Source organism: Haematobia irritans, chromosome 1, assembly GCF_050003625.1.
Source record: "Haematobia irritans isolate KBUSLIRL chromosome 1, ASM5000362v1, whole genome shotgun sequence".
NCBI lineage: Eukaryota > Metazoa > Arthropoda > Insecta > Diptera > Muscidae > Haematobia > Haematobia irritans.
The window spans coordinates 264,882,814-264,902,601 of NC_134397.1; the positions used below are offsets into that span (position 1 = coordinate 264,882,814).

The window sequence follows — 19,788 nt, forward strand, 5'->3', positions numbered from 1 at the left end:
ATTAAAAATAATTAATTTTTTCTCTTGTTTAAGAAAATTTCATATGTTGAAAGAAAAAATTGGATTTAAATATTGTTAAAATGTCTTTAGCGCTATACGAAGTTCATGACAGGTACAATTTTAGTAAAATTTACTCATTTGAGAGACTTATGAACTCAATTTAAGCAAACTTCTGCCAGTTTAATAAAATATGAACCATTTATACATTTGTATACAACTTTTTTTCTTATTTTTAGTTCATGTCATTAAAGTTAGCAAAAAATTATTCAACTAAGGAACATTTACTCATATTGTGCAAAATTTAACTAAAATCAACTAATCTTCATGAACTAAAATAAAGTTCAGTTGGCATTAGAGCCCCTTTTTTCTGGGTGTGGCTCCCATATATATGTTTTTCTAATTTCAACAAAAATGGTCAAAATACCAACATTTTCCTTGTAAAATCGCCACTGCTTAGCCGAAAAGTTGTAAAAATGACTCTAATTTTCCTAAACTTCTAATACATATATATCGAGCGATAAATCATAAATAAACTTTTGCGAGGTTTCCTTAAAATTGCTTCAGATTTAAATGTTTCCCATATTTTTTTTTACTAACATTGTGTTCCACCCTAGTGCATTAGCCGACTTAAATTTTGAGTCTATAGATTTTGTAGAAGTCTATCAAATTTTGTCCAGATCGAGTGATATTTAAATGTATGTATTTGGGACAAACCTTTATATATAGCCCCCAACACATTTGACGGATGTGATATGGTATCGAAAATTTTAATCTACGAAGTGGTGCAGGGTATAATATAGTCGGCCCCGCCCGACTTTAGATTTTCCTTACTTGTTCTTTACGCATTTTGGATTTTTCTTTAGATTTAAGTCAAAATTTAATGAACAAGTGAATAGTATGAAACTAATTATTTCCAAACTAATTATTCAATTATATTTTTAAATGGGTTTCTTATATAATTAAAATATTACTTCCATTTAAATGAAAATTAAAAAAATCAATAATTTTTATACTTGATTAAATAGTTATTTATATCAATTAATTTTTTAATTGATTACGTTTTCAACATTAATCAATTTTTTAATTAGAACTATTGTTCAACTGTGTTTAACAAATACCTAGTTTTAGTTGATACTATTACATATACAGAGAATTTATGTTCTATACCTAATTTGAATCATACAATGAATTTATAAAGTACTTAAAATTAATATGAATTTCTATTATTAATCAGAATTGAATTCTTTACCCACTCTATGTTGAAAAGCTTTCGCTCAAACGGATAAAATGCTTACATGTTTGAGTTTATATTTATTGTTGCAATTATTTGTTGCTGAATATCCATTACAATTGCTTTCCAATTTTTTTGTCATGTAACCATCACTTACTTAAGCATTGTAAATCGAAGTGGTAAGAAGCAGAAAAGGAGAAGGAAAATAAATGTGAACTCAATTTTAAAACCAAAACCTTTGCTTCCTTTTTTTTCGTTTTTTTTTCTTTTCATATTTGGGAAATTTGCTTTTACAAACTGTGAGTCAACAATAATACAGTCCACAATTTCAGAAATCTCTCACGGATTTGTACATGGTCCTTACGAACCTTAACAAGGAACAAAGCGATTAAATTAATAATAGAGACAATTTCCAAATTCACCGTTGTTGCGGAAGAATAATGAGCCATAACCAAAGGTAAGCTAAGATTTATTATCAAGCATTTCGGGTTTGGTGTGAGTTCAACATTTGGCGATTAGATTATAATAACTTGGGATTGAATATAGGTTGTTCTACGGCAACCCGATTGATATCATTTTATTCTGATACTCGCTATTAAAATTTGTGATCGAAAGTTCTTGCCTGCGACACGAGGAATTAGACACGTAGTCATTTGTATGTTAATTATGATAGTAACATAATCTTAGAGACATATATAGTTGGTTATGTTACCGTACCACATTGTAATTGGAGTTAACAGAAGTCATGTCGCTTGGTGTTAACGCTAATACTTACATGACTGTTTAAAATTTCGGTTCATCTGTTTTGTGATAATAACGTTAAGTAAAATTTGAGGAAAGTTTTTCATAACATAATCACAAACACATGCCGCAAACTAATTCATTTACTTAATTCCCCATTATTCGATTAACTTTGCATGTGCACTCTTGGCTTATTTATGTTTGCTTATCTTATGACTTTAATTTTCAGTAGTATACATAAAATTACTTCGGCTTTAGAACCGTCACATAGAGACATATACTGTAGACATTTCTAAGAGAATCGAAGATAAATACGTTTCTCTAAATTGGAATAACAAAGCGGAACATGATCAGTTTCTCTACGGTATAGGTATAGAGTGTTGTAAGAGAGTATGAATCATAAAAGAGTATGACACTGATATACCACACGTGAGCACAAATGTCAATACTGTGGGAGTAGAATTCTCCCTGTTAATTTTACCTTAAGAACAATTACCTCCTTGCATTTGCCGTATGTTGTCAAACTTGTTTTCTATACACTGCTTTTGGAAATTGTGAGTTCGCAATTGGATTTAGTTTCTACATTAAGTTTGGCCGTGAAACGCGTGATAGCTCCCAAGTGGGATATTGGAGGTATATTAAATTTACCTTGTCAAGAAATTGTAATTGTGCTTGCCATGGATAGAGTGATCGTGTTATGATATGGATGAAGTTTTCGGGAGTTTTCTGCCACGAAACGTATTGGTAATCGTGAAATTATATCATATATTATGATTAATATGATAGAATATTGTGAATATAGCGATTTTCTTAATGAAACGGGTTCAACATTTTTTCTATTAACGTTTGACGTACACGTGTATGAGATTGACTTCCTATTATATTCGTCTTGATTTGGCATAACAATATAATCGTTTCAGTTCGATAACGATTTGGAGACATCGGTTTGAACCAAAATCGGCAAATGAACAAATGTGCGTGCTGATACTCTAGTGAATGAGAGTGTGATTTGTTTTACATTCTTCATGTGGTATAAAAGCATATCGATTCGATTTGATTACTGTTTGGGATCGGCTTGAGTGAATGCGCTTTAGTGAATTCGATATTTAATTAACTTTCGTGGATCATCATTATTACCATGATATAAAGTCTTGGACAGTCATAATACGCATTAAGGTAAATTGTTGTGTATGTTCGTAGTGAATTATTCGATTCTTGCTATTACAATGTGTCACAATTGGGCACTACATTTTATATAGTTTGTGACTAGTTGTATTGTTCTTTCAATTAACTGAGTTATATTGATGAGATGTTGGTTTATCGAATGTGAGACAAGACTGTCCCGGCAAAAATTGTGAATATTCTTTCCAAGTCATTACTTTGCGGTATATCGAAAGATCTCTTCTAGTCATACCATTGACTTTTAATTTACAAGGAACAGTGTGCCGAGAAAATTTGTTGGAGTCCGAATTAGATATAGGTAATGATATATGTGGAAAATGTTACTCTGTGGAATACAGCGTATCGGAAGAATTAATTTGAAAATAAGGCGATAGACGACCTGTATATGTTCTTTTAATTCTGGTCCAGAAAGGGAAAGGATTGAGATATTCGGAGACCCATGTTTAACGAGATAAAAGGTCTTCTCGTTCCAAAATAATTCGACGGAAATTTTCAAATTATCAGGAAATTTTCAAATTCAAATCGGATTCAAGAGACATAGTTTGACCTTATTAAATTTTTACGATAGAAATTTGAATTCATGTAATTATGTTCATTGAAGTTTTCATATATGCATGATTTACGATTTATTTCTAAACTGAAACATTTGTTTTCATTTTGGAACGCCCATTGAGGAAATTTGGTGTAGTCTGATGTGCTTAGTTAAAGTATGAAGTATTGGAAAGGAAACGAAAGGATAAAGAGGGCATAATCGGAATTTCTAATATACAGACACGAGTAATCTCTTTTATTAGAGATTAAAAAAAAAAAAAAAAAAAAAAAAAAAAAAAATTACAAGTGTACTCAAGTCTGTTATACAATTCTGGGCTTGTTATACACTCGAAAGAAAAAAGAAAAATCTGAAAGCGATTTGACTTTATTCCAGTTCATGGAATTGTTATGGTTGAAAGAAGTTTCGTTTACTGTAATATTTTGGTTGCATACGTTAGTTAAGTAAACTAGGAAACTGGAAAACATTATACACAAATAAAGCATAGAGATTTACTAAATTTGTACTTCTCACAAAAAAGTTTATTATTACTTTAAATTTGTAAAATTTACTACGAATAAAAATATCTTATGGCACTAAAAACATTCTTGCATTTCTGGACTACACGTTAATTTCTTAGGAACTACGATCTTTTTCATAACGAATGAAAACAGAAAAATTAATTATATGTAATAAAGTTTCTTGAATTTGTTGGAGAACATTTACTTATTTTGTGATATCGGCGTTTGTGAAAATTTAAATTTTTTCTGCGGATAATTTTTCGTTGGAATATTTAGGAATATTGTCTCGAGATTTTCTGTGTACTTGACACAGGAAATTACTAGTTCACTGAGTTACAAGTGTTGATAGAAATACTAATTTGGAAAAGGGTTTCTTTTCTTTGACGCATTTGCCAACTCCTTGACTAAAATATGGGTTCGAAAAAATTCATATTTCTATCCGATCAAGTTGTGACTTATTGTGCTGTGTTCGCAAACTCCAGGGAAGTTCGGACGAAGTCTGAGCTGCAGGTGGAATTGGAGGAACTTGAGCGCCGATATGAAAAATTGGTGAGAGAATACGAATCTTTGATGATAACTGGGAGCTCCGATATTAGTGAAGAGGAGCGAGAGTCAACACAATCCAAATTCGCAGCATCCTATGGCTCATATAAGGATTGCAAAGCGTCGATTTTAGATCTCCTTTCAATAGAAAGGCAGAAACTTGTGGATGCTCAGGCAGATTCCAACAGCAGACATGATGTAATTTTGGCTGATGCTTCGAGTTGTTCCTTAAAAGTACCACCATGTGATACAGAGATTTTCAGTAGTGGGTACGATAAGTGGCCAAGCTTTAGGGATATGTTTTCTGCAATATATGGTAAACATCCGAAACTATCTCCCGCACAAAAGTTGTATCATTTAAGGGCCAAAACTCGTGGGGAGGCAAATCAAATAGTTAAGGGATTTGCTCTAACTGATTCGAATTATGAATTGGCATGGAAGGCTTTGTGCGAACGATACGAAAATAAAAGAATTCTGATTAATCAGCAGCTTCGGAAGATATTCGATATTGAAGCAATTCCTACGGAAAAAGTTAAAAGTTTGAGGAATTTACAGTACACAGTTAACAATTGTTTGTCCATTTTAAAATCATACAATATAACTGTAATTGGATGGGACCCGATATTGGTTTTTTGGATTTCGTCTAAATTACCACAAGAAACATTAGCTGCTTGGGAAAGTTCTATTCGCAACCACAAAGAAATGCCAAGTTGGGATAACTTGAATGAATTTATTACAAATCGTCTGGATTTTTTAGAATCGATTAATGATATAAGGAAACCAGTATCCAACAACGCATCAACATCCCAGAAAACACAGGCTTTCCATATGAAATCTGATACTACGTATCGGAATTGCAAAATTTGCCATCAAAACCATGCTTTACGGCTGTGTTCGAAATTCAAATCTATGTCTCTTAACGAGAAAAAGAAGTTTGTAGTTGAGAATAAAATTTGTGAGAATTGTTTGTGTTACGGACATACAATCTCTAGTTGTAGAAGCGAAAAGAAGTGTCAGGAATGTAATCAGGCACATCACACCCTATTGCATTCTGGGACAGGTCAATATAAATCCCAGAATTCTAGACCACATGGAAGCCGTTCTTCTCCGACAAATAATACTTCGTTCCATCTTGCAACACAAGATGAGGAAGAACCTCTCCATTTGGATAATGAGCCGCAAGAAGTGCAGTTGAATTTTTCTGAATCTCTGCGTGGAACCATTCTTCCTACCGTCTTAGTTGATTTGGAACATTTAGGTAATCATTTTACGATTCGCGCGTTTTTGGATCAAGGTTCACAAGAAACTTTTGTAGCAAAAAGAATTGTGAATCAGTTACATATTCCTACAGAAAAATCGTTCACGAAAATTTCGGGTCTCGGGGGTGCGGTGTTAGAGACTTCTTCGATGATATGTAGCGTAAAATTGAGATCCAGGAAATCAAATTTTGCATTGAGAACTACGGCAATAGTTATTTCTAGCTTGAATCACCTGATGCCATCCTCAACGCATGAAATAGATGATTGGGAGAAATTGAATCAGCTTGATTTGGCGGATCCACAATTCTATAAAACTGCGCGTATAGATATGCTAATTGGCAGCGATGTTCTTCCTTGTATATTAAAGTCCGGTGTTCATCGAAATATTTCCGGAGGTTTATTGGCACAGGATTCCGAATTTGGATGGTATATTAGTGGTCCACAAAATACACGATGTGTCACTACTTTCGCAGCTTGGGCAACGCACCACTCTACCTCATTGAACGATGAGGTCCGAAAATTCTGGGAAGCGGAGGAAATTCCTGAGGAACCACAACAGTCCGAAGAAGATAAGGAATGTGAGCGAATCTTCATGGAAACTACTATACGCCGAAGTGATGGAAGATATGTCGTCCGACTACCTTTCAGGAAAGAATTTCCTCGGGAATTATCATTAGGTTCTTCCAGAAGAACAGCATTGGGTCAATTTTTCCGAATGGAAAAAACCTTAAAAAACTCTCCAGAGCTTTCAGAGGAATATTCTAGGGTGCTGCAGGAATATTTGACCCTGAATCACATGACTGCGGTTTCAGGTTACGAAATATGTGAGAATTTAAATTATCGATCGTTTTACTTGCCACATCATGCGGTTGTGAAACCTGAGAGAACGTCGACCAAAGTACGAGTGGTTTTTAATGCATCTAAAAAGACCACAAGCGGTCTATCATTAAATGATGTTCTTTATACGGGGCCTGCACTTCAAAACGATTTAATGAACGTCATTCTACGATGGCGATTCTTTCAATACGTCTTTAATGGCGATATTCAAAAAATGTATCGTCAAATATTAGTAGACGAAAAAGATTGGCAGTATCAAAGATGTTTATTTCGAAAATCACCTACCGAAAATGTACAAGACTTCGCCTTAAATACTGTAACGTTTGGAATCAATTGTGCGCCGTACCTTGCGATAAGGACATTGCTGCAACTCAGCAAAGACGGGGAAAAAAGTCATCCAAATGCTTCTGCCATACTTAAAAAGGACATTTACGCACTGTTAGAAAAATATGTTTTTCATATGTTCCGATATAAACAAAATGTGTTTCGGGCACAATTTTAAAACACAATATATTTAAGTGCGAACATGTAATGTTCCTAAACTAACACTAAATGTTTGGGACATCTATGTTAATATGTTAGAATATATTATGTTTGGGGCACGAATGTTTCATAAAAATCATATGTGTGAATGCAAACATATATAAATTTACAAATTTCGACTAAACATACATATGTTCAAAGCGACAGAGAGACTATAGAGAAAGAAATAGAGATGGAAACCGGGAGAGTTGACGAAAGATATCAACATAACACAGCAAAAGAATCAAAAGAGAACAATTTCTGTGAAACCGCTTGTATGTTTTTCGGAAAACTGTTTTATGATAAGGCCAAAAATTTGATATGCTTAAGTCTAAATATTATTTAATTTGAATAAAGAGAATAGACATACGGAACCAAGAGAATAGACATTTGAAAAACAAACAGCATATGTTTTCGCCTTGAGAGCAGCATTTTATGTATCTGTGGACATGTGTTTTGTTTATCATTTTGGCATTATGGGCTCAATTTTTTTCTTGGTTCGTTAAAAGAAATCAGGGGTCTTCATAAAAATAACGAAAGGGCCCTATACTCTTTTTAGAGTTAGGACAGTAATATGAAATAAGGGGGAAATAGTGAAAAATTACACAGTAAAATGTATAAAAACAAAGTTTAGTTCCTCTTTATTAATAAGTAGTCCACGAGGTGTTGACGGGCACCATCAAATATAAAAGCGGACATTAAGTTCGAGTTTTACAGCTAAAACAATTTAAAAAGTTTATTTTCTTTAAAATGAATTATTAAAGAAAAATAAAAGGCATTTTAGAGCGATGGTGTTAAATGCTAGTAAAAAACTGTTCACGCCTAAATAATTTTATGTTTATATTATAAAATTATTTATATATGTTTATACTCGACTCCACGTTCTTCTTTTGTTAGAGTTTTTCCAAATTTCCAAATTTTAAAGTTTTGTACCAAAAACTGTTTTTTGTTACAAAATTGTTATTTTTGCAATAAAAAATAATATTTTATCCAAAAATCAGTCACTTTCGTTTATATCAAGCACTGTTACTGACTATAAATCTTTAATAAGCCGCATTTCGAAGTTTCATTATAAAAATTTAATATAGTATAAATATATATGTGTAAATAAAAAAAAGTGTTCGGTCGGAGCAGGGATTGAACCCACGACCCTTTGCATGCAAGGCAGACATGCTAACCACTGCTCCACGTGGCAAACAAATGTATGTTTCTGTTAAATAATGTTATGTTTGCATGGGCTCGTGGGCGCTGCAAACTATGCTATATAAATGTAACTTATAACTATAATAATCTAATGGTGACTATAACAGCTACGTAGCCCAGTGGATAGTGTGTTGGCTTACAAACTGTATGGTTCTCGGTTCGATTCTCCGTGCAGGCGAAAGATAAAATTTAAAAAATTTATAAAAGTGAATAATTTCTTCAACATTATTTGTATTACAGAAAAAGGTGCCAAGAACTAAAAAAATTCGTGGAAGTGAAAATTACGAGTATGTTAGGAAATGAGCACAATCGTGTTTGGGAAAAATTCTTCCAAGCATATAATATTTTTGGCTAAAAATGCTTCCAAACATATAATATGTTCACATAAAACAAACATATTAATGTTTCGGCAGTATCCAATAATATATGTGCTTCCTGCAAAATATGTTTGGAACATATGTTAAAGAAGCGATTTTTTTTGAGGGTGCGTAGATGACGTATTATCTGGGTGTCATACCATATCAACCGCGAAACAGAACTTAGCTGAATTGGTGGATTTGCTATCTTCCGCAGGATTTCCTTTGAGGAAAATTACTGCGAATCACTCCAAGATTCTACAAACTGTTCCGCAGGAAGATTTGTTAGATGAAGATTTTCTTAAACTAGAAGATTCCAGTGAGACAAAAACCTTGGGAATACGATGGAATGCCATGATGGATGTTTTTTACTATAATGTTTACGACATTAAAATTCCGTTTGACCATGTTACAAAGCGAACAATATTATCCGTCGTTGCGAAACTATTCGACCCGGCGGGCTGGTTAGCACCCATTGTTGTTACAGCGAAAATATTGATACAGCAACTTTGGATGGATGGCACCGACTGGGACGAAAAAGTGAAACCACATTCTTTGGAAAAGTGGATAGCATTTGTTGAGAGTTTTTCTGAAATTCCAAGCATTAGGATACCTCGGTGGATAGGATACGGACCTAACAAGGAAATTCAAATTCATGGGTTTTGTGATGCGTCCGAAAAGGCGTATTGCGCATGCCTCTATATTCGGGTTCAGCAATCTGGAAGTGACATTTCATGCAATTTACTTGTATCTAAAACTAAAGTGGCTCCATTGAAAACAATCAGTTTACCGAGATTAGAACTTTGCGCGGCGGTACTACTTGCTCGTCTCACAAAGTCTACATGTGACCATCTTGATTTTGAACCTCAAAATTTGTATTTATGGTCTGACTCCACAATTACGTTAGCTTGGCTCAGCAAGCCACCATATCAGTGGAAAACTTACGTTGCAAATCGGGTGTCTAGAGTTCTTGACCACGTAGGAAATTCCAACTGGCTTCATGTACAAAGTGAAGATAACCCTGCCGATTTAGGGACCAGAGGTTGCACAGCGGCAGATCTTGGGGTAAATAAATTATGGTGGCATGGGCCACAATGGCTTAAAAGCGATAGAACAGCTTGGCCGCAACAACCCGCTATCAATCAGCACGCTATGGAAAAGAAAAATACCAATAGTTTTCAGACTCTAACGGAAAATACTGATATATTGGACAGATTTTCTTCATATCAAAGAGCCTTACGGGTTCTAGCTTTAATGTTTCGGTTTATTCGGAAATGTCGCCGATTACCCAATATCAATTCTCCTGATGATCTGATAATTTCAGAAGAGATTTCCTTTGTGAAATACAGAGCGATAATGATGGCACAACGTGCATTTTTCCCTTCAGAATACAATTGCCTTTCAAAAAATTTACCAATTCATTCAAAGAGTCGCCTATTGACGGTGAATCCTTTCATGGATAGTAATGGACTTCTTCGAGTCAATGGTAGGTTAAGCAATTCTGATTTACCGTTCAATGAACGTTACCCAATAATACTTCCGGAAAAATCGAGACTGTGCAAGTTATTGGTAGATTTCACTCACAAGATTTTGATGCATGCAGAACATCAAAATATGCTTAGATGCATACGTCAGGAGTTTTATGTCATTCGTTTGAAGAATATGATAAAGCAATGCATAAGAACTTGCAAAATTTGTACTATTTACAAACATAGAATACGTAACCAAATTATGGCTTCTTTACCGCCAGAGAGGTGTAACTACTCACCGCCCTTTACAAACACGGGAATAGACTTCGCTGGGCCATTTGATATTAAGACATCAAGACTTCGAAATGCTAAGCTAGAAAAAGGATATGCAGTTGTATTTGTTTGTCTATCTACTCGAGCTATTCATTTGGAAACCTGTTCGTCTCTCACATCAGAAGCATTTTTGGCAGCATTTGACCGGTTTGTAGGTAGAAGGGGTTATCCATCCAAAGTGTTTTCCGACAATGGTACCAATTTTGTTGGCGCTAATCGAATACTTTTGAATGAGTATAAGAAGTTCTTAGGAACAGCAGAAAAGGCTTTGGTAGATAAATACAATATTCATGGATTTTCGTGGCATTTTATTCCCCCCCAGGCACCTCACATGGGCGGGATATGGGAGGCGGGAGTAAAAAGTATGAAGTTGCATTTGAAGAAAGTTGCTGGGAATCTTAAATTTACCTTTGAAGAGTTTTCAACACTTTTGGTGCGTATTGAAAGCATTCTAAATTCACGACCTATTTCGCCTATAAGTGAAACCGCTTCGGAGATTATTGCTTTAACCCCAGGCCATTTCATAAAAGGATCACCATTACTCGCGATACCTGAAGAATATTCGGACGACATTTCTCTTATAAATAGATGGCAGCGGCTAAAGGTATTACAGTTACATTTTGCCAAACGTTGGAAAAATGAGTATATTTCGGAATTACAAAAGAGATATAAGTGGAAGAATACTCAACAGAATTTGAACGAAAATGATCTAGTTGTCATAAAGGATGATAACCTCCCTCCAACGGAGTGGAGGCTGGGGCGGGTAGTTAAAGTATATACAGGAACCGATTCCAAGGTTCGAGTAGCTGATATACGAACTCGAGATGGTACACTTACTCGCCCTCTTATAAAATTATGTATCTTGCCAAATAATAAATAACTCACACTAAATCCCTATCTTGCATAATAATCTTAACTTATACCATTTATACAGCCAAAAATGCAAAATTTGTCACGAAAAACATCACTTGCGATTCTGTCGGCAATTTAACAAACTGACGGTATTGGAGAGAGTAAATGTGGCCAAGGAAAATGGATATTGTTTCAACTGTCTTTGTGCGTCCCATACGAGAGAATGGTGTCGTTCCCGAAATACTTGTGCAGTTTGCAATCGCAACCACCATACCAAATTGCACGTTGACCGCCCGAGGGGATTTATAAAACCAAAGACGGAGAGACGGAAAAACACATCTGATACTAGTAAATCCACATCACGTGCATCCTTAAACGATACCAATATGTCGACTTTCAAAGCACAACCGAAGCGAAATAGAGTATTCTTAACGAAACATTCAGTACGAGAATCAAAATCAAACATACAAGACCGCCTCGGAGGGAAATCCAGAAAACATGTTTTTTTACCAACGGCTCTAGCCAGAGCCATTACTAAATCTGGTACGAATAAGACACGTTTAATTCTTAACTCTGGTACTACGGAATCTGCCATTTTAAGATCGTTTGTTGTGAGACATCAACTCCAAACAACAAAGAGAGGTAGTGACGAATTTTGTACCATAAACCTCCAGTCATTTCACGATAAAGCATTCAAAGTACAAATTCATGCAGTGGTACGTGAGAAACTTAACACAACACTGCCTGAAAAAGTCAAAGACAAAATTTTGGAAGATACCTATAGTCACTTACCAGATTTGGCAGACCCACATTTCTACCATCCCGTTAATATTGATATTATGATAGGAAATGATGAAATGCCGAAGATTCTAAAAGCCGGGTTAATTCAAACAGCTAGCCAAATGCCAATCGCCCAAAGCACAGTTTTTGGTTGGGTTATTTCAGGCGCCCGATATTATTAAGGTTGCGATATCGCAAGAGGGTGCGGCATGTTCAACTGTGTTTAACAAATACCTAGTTTTAGTTGATACTATTACATATACAGAGAATTTATGTTCTATACCTAATTTGAATCATACAATGAATTTATAAAGTACTTAAAATTAATATGAATTTCTATTATTAATCAGAATTGAATTCTTTACCCACTCTATGTTGAAAAGCTTTCGCTCAAACGGATAAAATGCTTACATGTTTGAGTTTATATTTATTGTTGCAATTATTTGTTGCTGAATATCCATTACAATTGCTTTCCAATTTTTTTGTCATGTAACCATCACTTACTTAAGCATTGTAAATCGAAGTGGTAAGAAGCAGAAAAGGAGAAGGAAAATAAATGTGAACTCAATTTTAAAACCAAAACCTTTGCTTCCTTTTTTTTCGTTTTTTTTTCTTTTCATATTTGGGAAATTTGCTTTTACAAACTGTGAGTCAACAATAATACAGTCCACAATTTCAGAAATCTCTCACGGATTTGTACAACTATTTTATTTAAACTTTTTTAACATAAGGTTTAATTCCATAGTGAAAGCGTTAACGCATATTTACATGTAAATTGAAATTTAATCTACCACTCTGTAATAGAAAATTGAGATACAAAACAGATGCTGTATATTGCTTTTGAATATATAAATAATTTCATTTAAATTATGACATTTATGAAAGTTAAGGCCAAAAATATATGTTTCACATAAGATTTACATCACATTAGCATTTTAAGGCTTTAGGTCTACATGGTTACTTTATTACAATTCGATTCGATTTAAAGAATTTTAATGAGTTAACTCAATTGATGCTTACTTTCTTTTTCGTTTTCATTATATCAAGATTTAACAGGAATAGGTTAGGTTAGGTTTTAATTTATAATTTTGATTGTTTTAGAGAAGGTCACAGCGATAAAGAAACAAGTGTATATGGCCGTAAGTTCGGCCAGGCCGAAACTTATGTACCCTCCACCACCGTGGTGCAATGGTTAGCATGCCCGCCTTGCATACATAAGGTCGTGGGTTCCATTCCTGCTTCGACCGAACACCAAAAAGTTTTTCAGCGGTGGATTATCCCACCTCAGTAATGCTGGTGACATTTCTGAGGGTTTCAAAGCTTCTCTAAGTGGTTTCACTGCAATGTGGAACGCCGTTCGGACTCGGCAATGAAAATTTATAAAATCGAATAATTTCTTCTAAATGTTTTGTATTACAGAAAAAATGCTGAGAACTAAATAAACCATATGGAATCATAAATTAGCCAGGAATTAAAAAAAAATGTAGCTAGACTTCATTAAAAAACTTTCACTTCCTCTAAAAGAGTCAACGTTTATCACAAAAAGTGTATACTTTTGTTCAAAACATTATTCCTTTCAGCGAAAAGAACATCATCGTTTAGATGATTGTTTGTCTAAAATTTCGTTTGGGGGGAAAGAATAATTTTTTTCGTGTACCGACCTTTCACGAGTTTATTGTTAAAAGTTTACAGATCGATTTTGACCAGCATCAATAAAAAAATCAGTCGATTTGAGCAGATTTTCAAAATATCAAATTATTCGAATTTAAAGATTAATGAAATTCGGTTTTGATTATTTTTTTTACAAAATGTTAACATAAATCACATTTAAACCTGATTTTTTTAATTTCGATCTTATATCATTATGCCACATCTCTTAAAATTTCAACAAAACATTGAAAAGAGTTTATTGATATCATAAAAACAAGTTTTCAAAAAAATTTTTGATTAAATTTTATGTGGTTAATTTTTAAGAAACTGCCATATTATTCACAAGCATATACATTGGCCAAACAAATAACAAAGTTGCCATTAACATGAATGTGTGCATTTTTTTTGTCTAATTTTCTGTGATGTTTTGAGGCTGTTACTCTTAAACAGCCTTGACCTATACCTATTTTTGCATACATATTTATTTGTCTATATCCCCCTACAATGCCACTACCAGATGCAGCAAACACTCATCGGTATAGCATTCATATGAACAACTACAACTACATGTAAGAGAAATGTAAAACATTTGCACCACCCCACAACAGCATGTACCATAAGCCAAAAGGAAAACAAAAACAAACCGGTCCCATAGAGTGAGAGAAATTTCATTTCACCCAGAGAAATGCCAAAGAGAATAGAGTATGAAATTTTCACAAACTAAAGAGAAAATATTCACTCAGTAATGTCTAATCACTTAATGTTGAATGCAATTTTTAAAAAAGACAAAATAGCGGTCACCTCGCTCACCTCTAAGAAAAAGAGAATACCAATTAACTTTCTTTACATCTCCCCCCCATTGTTATCATAGCAAGAATCTATCTCATTTAGCTGACATAATATTGAAAATACGATTAACATATGACCAAACATTTAAATTCACTTTTACTGCCGCTGTCTTTATTTTCACTTGAATGTCTTTTGATTGAATTTTTTTTGTATATATGTATGTATTAATTTTGGCATACGTTTTTTTTCTTCTATAAAAATAACACCGCCAAGAGTTTTCAATGTCAATGTTGTTGTTTCTGTTAGATAAGAGGACATTCATTCTGTATATGCATAGCTTTAGTTAACTGCAACCAATTTACATACACATCTATGTATGTCGGCACTTATCGTTAAGTCCAAAGTGTATTAACTCGACTTATCATGGGTTCTTGAAGTAGCTGCATATGTTTAATTTTAAATGTTACTGATATAACGATAATCCAAAGTCATTCATGTTTCTATAATCGGACAAGTTTAAATGATTTATGTTTTCTAAATCTTAATTCTACATCATCTATATTAAAAATATTTTCTTCAGGGGAGTATTTCCAAAAAGTGTCAAAAACAGTGTCATTTAGAATACAAAGTAGGGCTGTCATTCGGGATCAATTTTTAAAAATCCCGGTATTCGGATTAGATTAGGTATAATGATTTTGATTCGTACACTTGTGTTAATCCTTTTGTACTTCATGGTTTTAAGTATCTTCTTAAATATATCAAGGCATTACAATTTTTATCAGATAAACGCGATCTTGTCATATTGTCGATGGACTTATATCATTGCTTGAGGACCTTCGTTTACTTCGATTTTTGGTGAAATTGTGCTTTTTATAGTATACCTCAAGTATAATAAATACTTACTCGAGGTGTACCATAAATGTTTATTACTTCAATTGGTCGGGTATGAAATCTAAGGGCCGTTTGCACAGAATGAAGACACCAATTTATTAATAAATAATGTAAAAAAAGTAACGAATTTAACGAATTTTGTCGGGATGAAGACACCAATTTATTAAGAAATAATGCTAAGAAGCCACACATTTAACGAATTTGAATTAGTTTTTTGGGATCCCGAAAAATCCCGGGATTAACAATAAAAAAATCCCGGGATTCGTGACTAAAATCCCGGGATTTCGGGACGGGATTTATCCCGGGTGACAGCCCTAATGCAAAGTGACGCACTCTCATATAAAGAGCATGAATGATGTACAAACTTTGAAACCAATCGTTTGGTCTAAGCTAGCTCGTCTAAGGTCGATGTTTGTTAAGCTAACAAGCAGGACGATAACCCTGTTTACCGTTTTCTAATTCCCAAAAAATTATTTGCATACATTCAGGCGCCAACATTTAAATTAAAATGTATGCAATGTGACAAAAGAAAGGGGTTTGTTAATGTATCTCTACAAAGGTCCTTGGAAAGGTTTGCTAGAAACGAAGCAAGGGAGCACCAAAACGAGGCATATAAATAAGAAAAACAAGTAAGGAAAGTCTAAAGTCGGGCGGGGCCAACTATATTATACCCTGCACCACTTTGTAGATCTAAATTTTCGATACCATATCACATCCGTCAAATGTGTTGGGGGCTATATATAAAGGTTTGTCCCAAATACATACATTTAAATATCACTCGATCTGGACAGAATTTGATAGACTTCTACAAAATCTATAGACTCAAAATTTAAGTCGGCTAATGCACTAGGGTGGAACACAATGTTAGTAAAAAAATATGGGAAACATTTAAATCTGAAGCAATTTTAAGGAAACTTCGCAAAAGTTTATTTATTTTTTATCGCTCGATATATATGTATTAGAAGTTTAGGAAAATTAGAGTCATTTTTACAACTTTTCGACTAAGCAATGGCGATTTTACAAGGAAAATGTTGGTATTTTGACCATTTTTGTCGAAATCAGAAAAACATATATATGGGAGATATATCTAAATCTGAACCGATTTCAAGCAAATTTGGCACGCATAGCTACAATGCTAATTCTACTCCCTGTGCAAAATTTCAACTAAATCGGAGTTAAAAATTGGCCTCTGTGGTTATATGAGTGTAAATCGGTTGAAAGCTATATATGGGAGATATATCTAAATCTGAACCGATTTCAACCAAATTTGGCACGCATAGCTACAATACTAATTCTACTCCCTGTGCAAAATTTCAACTAAATCGGAGCAAAAAATTGGCCTCTGTGGTCATATGAGTGTAAATCGGGCGAAAGCTATATATGGGAGCTATATCTAAATCTGAACCGATTTCAATAAAATTTGGCACACTTGACTACACTACTAATTGTACTCCTAGTGCAAAATTTCAAATAAATTGGGGTAACACTCTGGCTCCTGGGACCGTATTAGTCCATATCGGGCGAAAAATATATATGGGAGCTATATCTAAATCTGAACCGATTTCAATAAAATTTAGCACACTTGACTATAATACTAATTGTTCTTCTTGTGCAAAATTTTAAGCAAATAAGGGTAAAACTCTGGCTTCTGGGGCCATATAAGTCCATACCGGGCGAAATATATATATGGGAGCTATATCTAGGTTAGGCCCGATGTATCAGGCTCACTTAGACTATTCAGTCCATTGTGATACCACATTGGTGAACTTCTCTCTTATCACTGAGTGCTACCCGATTCCATGTTAAGCTCAATGACAAGGGACCGCCTTTTTATAGCCGAGTCCGAACAGCGTTCCACATTGCAGTGAAACCACTTAGAGAAGTTTTGAGACCCTCAGAAATGTCACCAGCATTGCTGAGGTGGGATAATCCACCGCTGAAAAACTTTTTGGTGTTCGGTCGAAGCAGGAATCGAACCCACGACCTTGTGTATGCAAGGCGGGCATGCTAACAATTGCATCACGGTGGCTCCCAGCTATATCTAAATCTGAACCGATTTCTTCCAAAATCAATTCTATTCTGAGCCAAAAACACATACCTGTACCAAATTTGAAGTCGATTGGACCAAACTGCGACCTAGACTTTGATTACTCAGGAGCCCACCCTGAGAATTTTTGCCAAAGACACCATTTGTCTATCTCGTCTCCTTCTGGGTGTTGCAAACATATGCACTAATTTATAATACCCTGTTCCACAGTGGGGCGCAGGGTATAAAGATAGACTATTGAGAACAAAATCTGTAAAGTGATTTCTTAATAAGCGTTGTGAATGAATTGTATTGATGAAGGCAAAGAGATCCACAGAGATAAAAAAAGTATCATTCAGAAATTAGAAGTTGGTGTTGTTGAGGTATTGGCAGGATTCTCTGGTTAATCTCTCCGAATCGTAATTTCTCATAAAGGTATATTTATGATAATGATATTGACAAGGAATTTGAATTGTACTTTATTCATAGTTAGTAGTCCATTATAATTTATATAAATTGGCCGCTATGTGGCTTCAAATTACACAATGAAAATAAAAGTAAATAAATTTGCCCCAGATGTTATAAACAGTCTTGCCATTAATTCATTTTACTCTTTGCTCACGTTATTACTTTCGAAATCCTATTCAAAGTTATTTAAAATGGATTATTGAAATACTACAAATTGTTTACTTTTTTCCAGTTTTGGGGGGTGGTTGGGTTAAATTGGATAATATGTAAGAGATTGTCTTCAGAATAAAGAAGTCAATATTTATAACTTAGCTTAATTAATTTAGCCTATTTAGGGTTTTAATAATCGTTAATATTTTCTAAAATTTTTAGTAAACAGTAAATTTTACACATTTTTATTGTCATCTTAGTACACAATTGAATCATAGCTCAGATGTTTTCAGATTGCAATTTCGTTTTTAGTGAATGGCGTTTTATTTATTTACGTAAGTTATACCTAACGTTATGAATGACTGCCTTTTTGTTTTATAATTACATTTCTTTTGTCATATATCCAATTCGCACCTATGATGATAAATGTATGATAGGTTTTTATCACAATGGACTGAATAGTCTAAGTGAGCCTGAAACTCAATCGGGCTGCCACTTTCACCTATGATAGGTTTTATTATGGAATTGCGTTTCCATATTTTATAGATTACTGTTACGAGAATGATATTAACAGGTTGGCTGATAAGTCCCCGGTCTGACACATAGATGGCGTCTCTAGTATTAAATGCATATTATTTTTATATAGTACCAACCTTCAAATGATTCGTGTCAAAATTTGACGTCTGTAAGTCAATTAGTTTGTGAGATAGAGTGTCTTTTATCAAGCAACTTTTGTTATTGTGAAAAAATGGAAAAAAGGAATTTCGTGTTTTGATAAAATACTGTTTTCTGATGGGAAAAATTACGGTGGAAGCAAAAACTTGGCTTGATAATGAGTTTCCGGACTCTGCCCCAGGGAAATCAACAATAATTGATTGGTATGCAAAATTCAAGCGTGGTGAATTGAGCACGGAGGACGGTGAACGCAGTGGACGCCCGAAAGAGGTGGTTACCGACGAAAACATCAAAAAAATACACAAAATGATTTTGAATGACCGTAAAATGAAGTTGATCGAGATAGCAGAGGCCTTAAAGATATCAAAGGAACGTGTTGGTCATATCATTCATTCATGTCAGCTTGAGCTTACATTTGACCAAAAACAACAACGTGTTGATGATTCTGAGCGGTGTTTGCAGCTGTTAACTCGTAATACACCTGAGTTTTTCCGTCGATGTGTGACAATGGATGAAACATGGCTCCATCACTACACTCCTGAGTCCAATCGACAGTCGGCGGAGTGGACAGCGAACCGTCTCCGAAGCGTGGAAAGACTCAAAAGTCCGCTGGCAAAGTAATGGCCTCTGTTTTTTGGGATGCGCATGGAATAATTTTTATCGCTTATCTTGAGAAGGGAAAAACCATCAACAGTAACTATTATATGGCGTTATTGGAGCGTTTGAAGGTGGAAATCGCGGCAAAATGGCCCCATATGAAGAAGAAAAAAGTGTTGTTCCA

General features: G+C 34.4%; 2 protein-coding genes across 3 annotated transcripts in view; one reads left to right on the forward strand and one right to left on the reverse strand.

The window, feature by feature from the left end:
• The window catches only part of Gpdh1 (Glycerol-3-phosphate dehydrogenase 1), a 58,504-nt gene that overhangs the window by 18,287 nt on the left and 20,429 nt on the right, over window positions 1-19,788 (reverse strand). The gene's annotated exons all lie outside the window — the stretch shown is intronic.
• LOC142222319 (uncharacterized) lies at window positions 1,192-12,940 on the forward strand. The gene is made up of 2 exons (XM_075292381.1): window positions 1,192-1,688; window positions 11,661-12,940. Exons 1-2 carry the CDS (start codon window positions 1,672-1,674, stop codon window positions 12,538-12,540), a joined length of 897 nt encoding a protein of 298 aa, XP_075148496.1. The 5' UTR covers window positions 1,192-1,671; the 3' UTR covers window positions 12,541-12,940.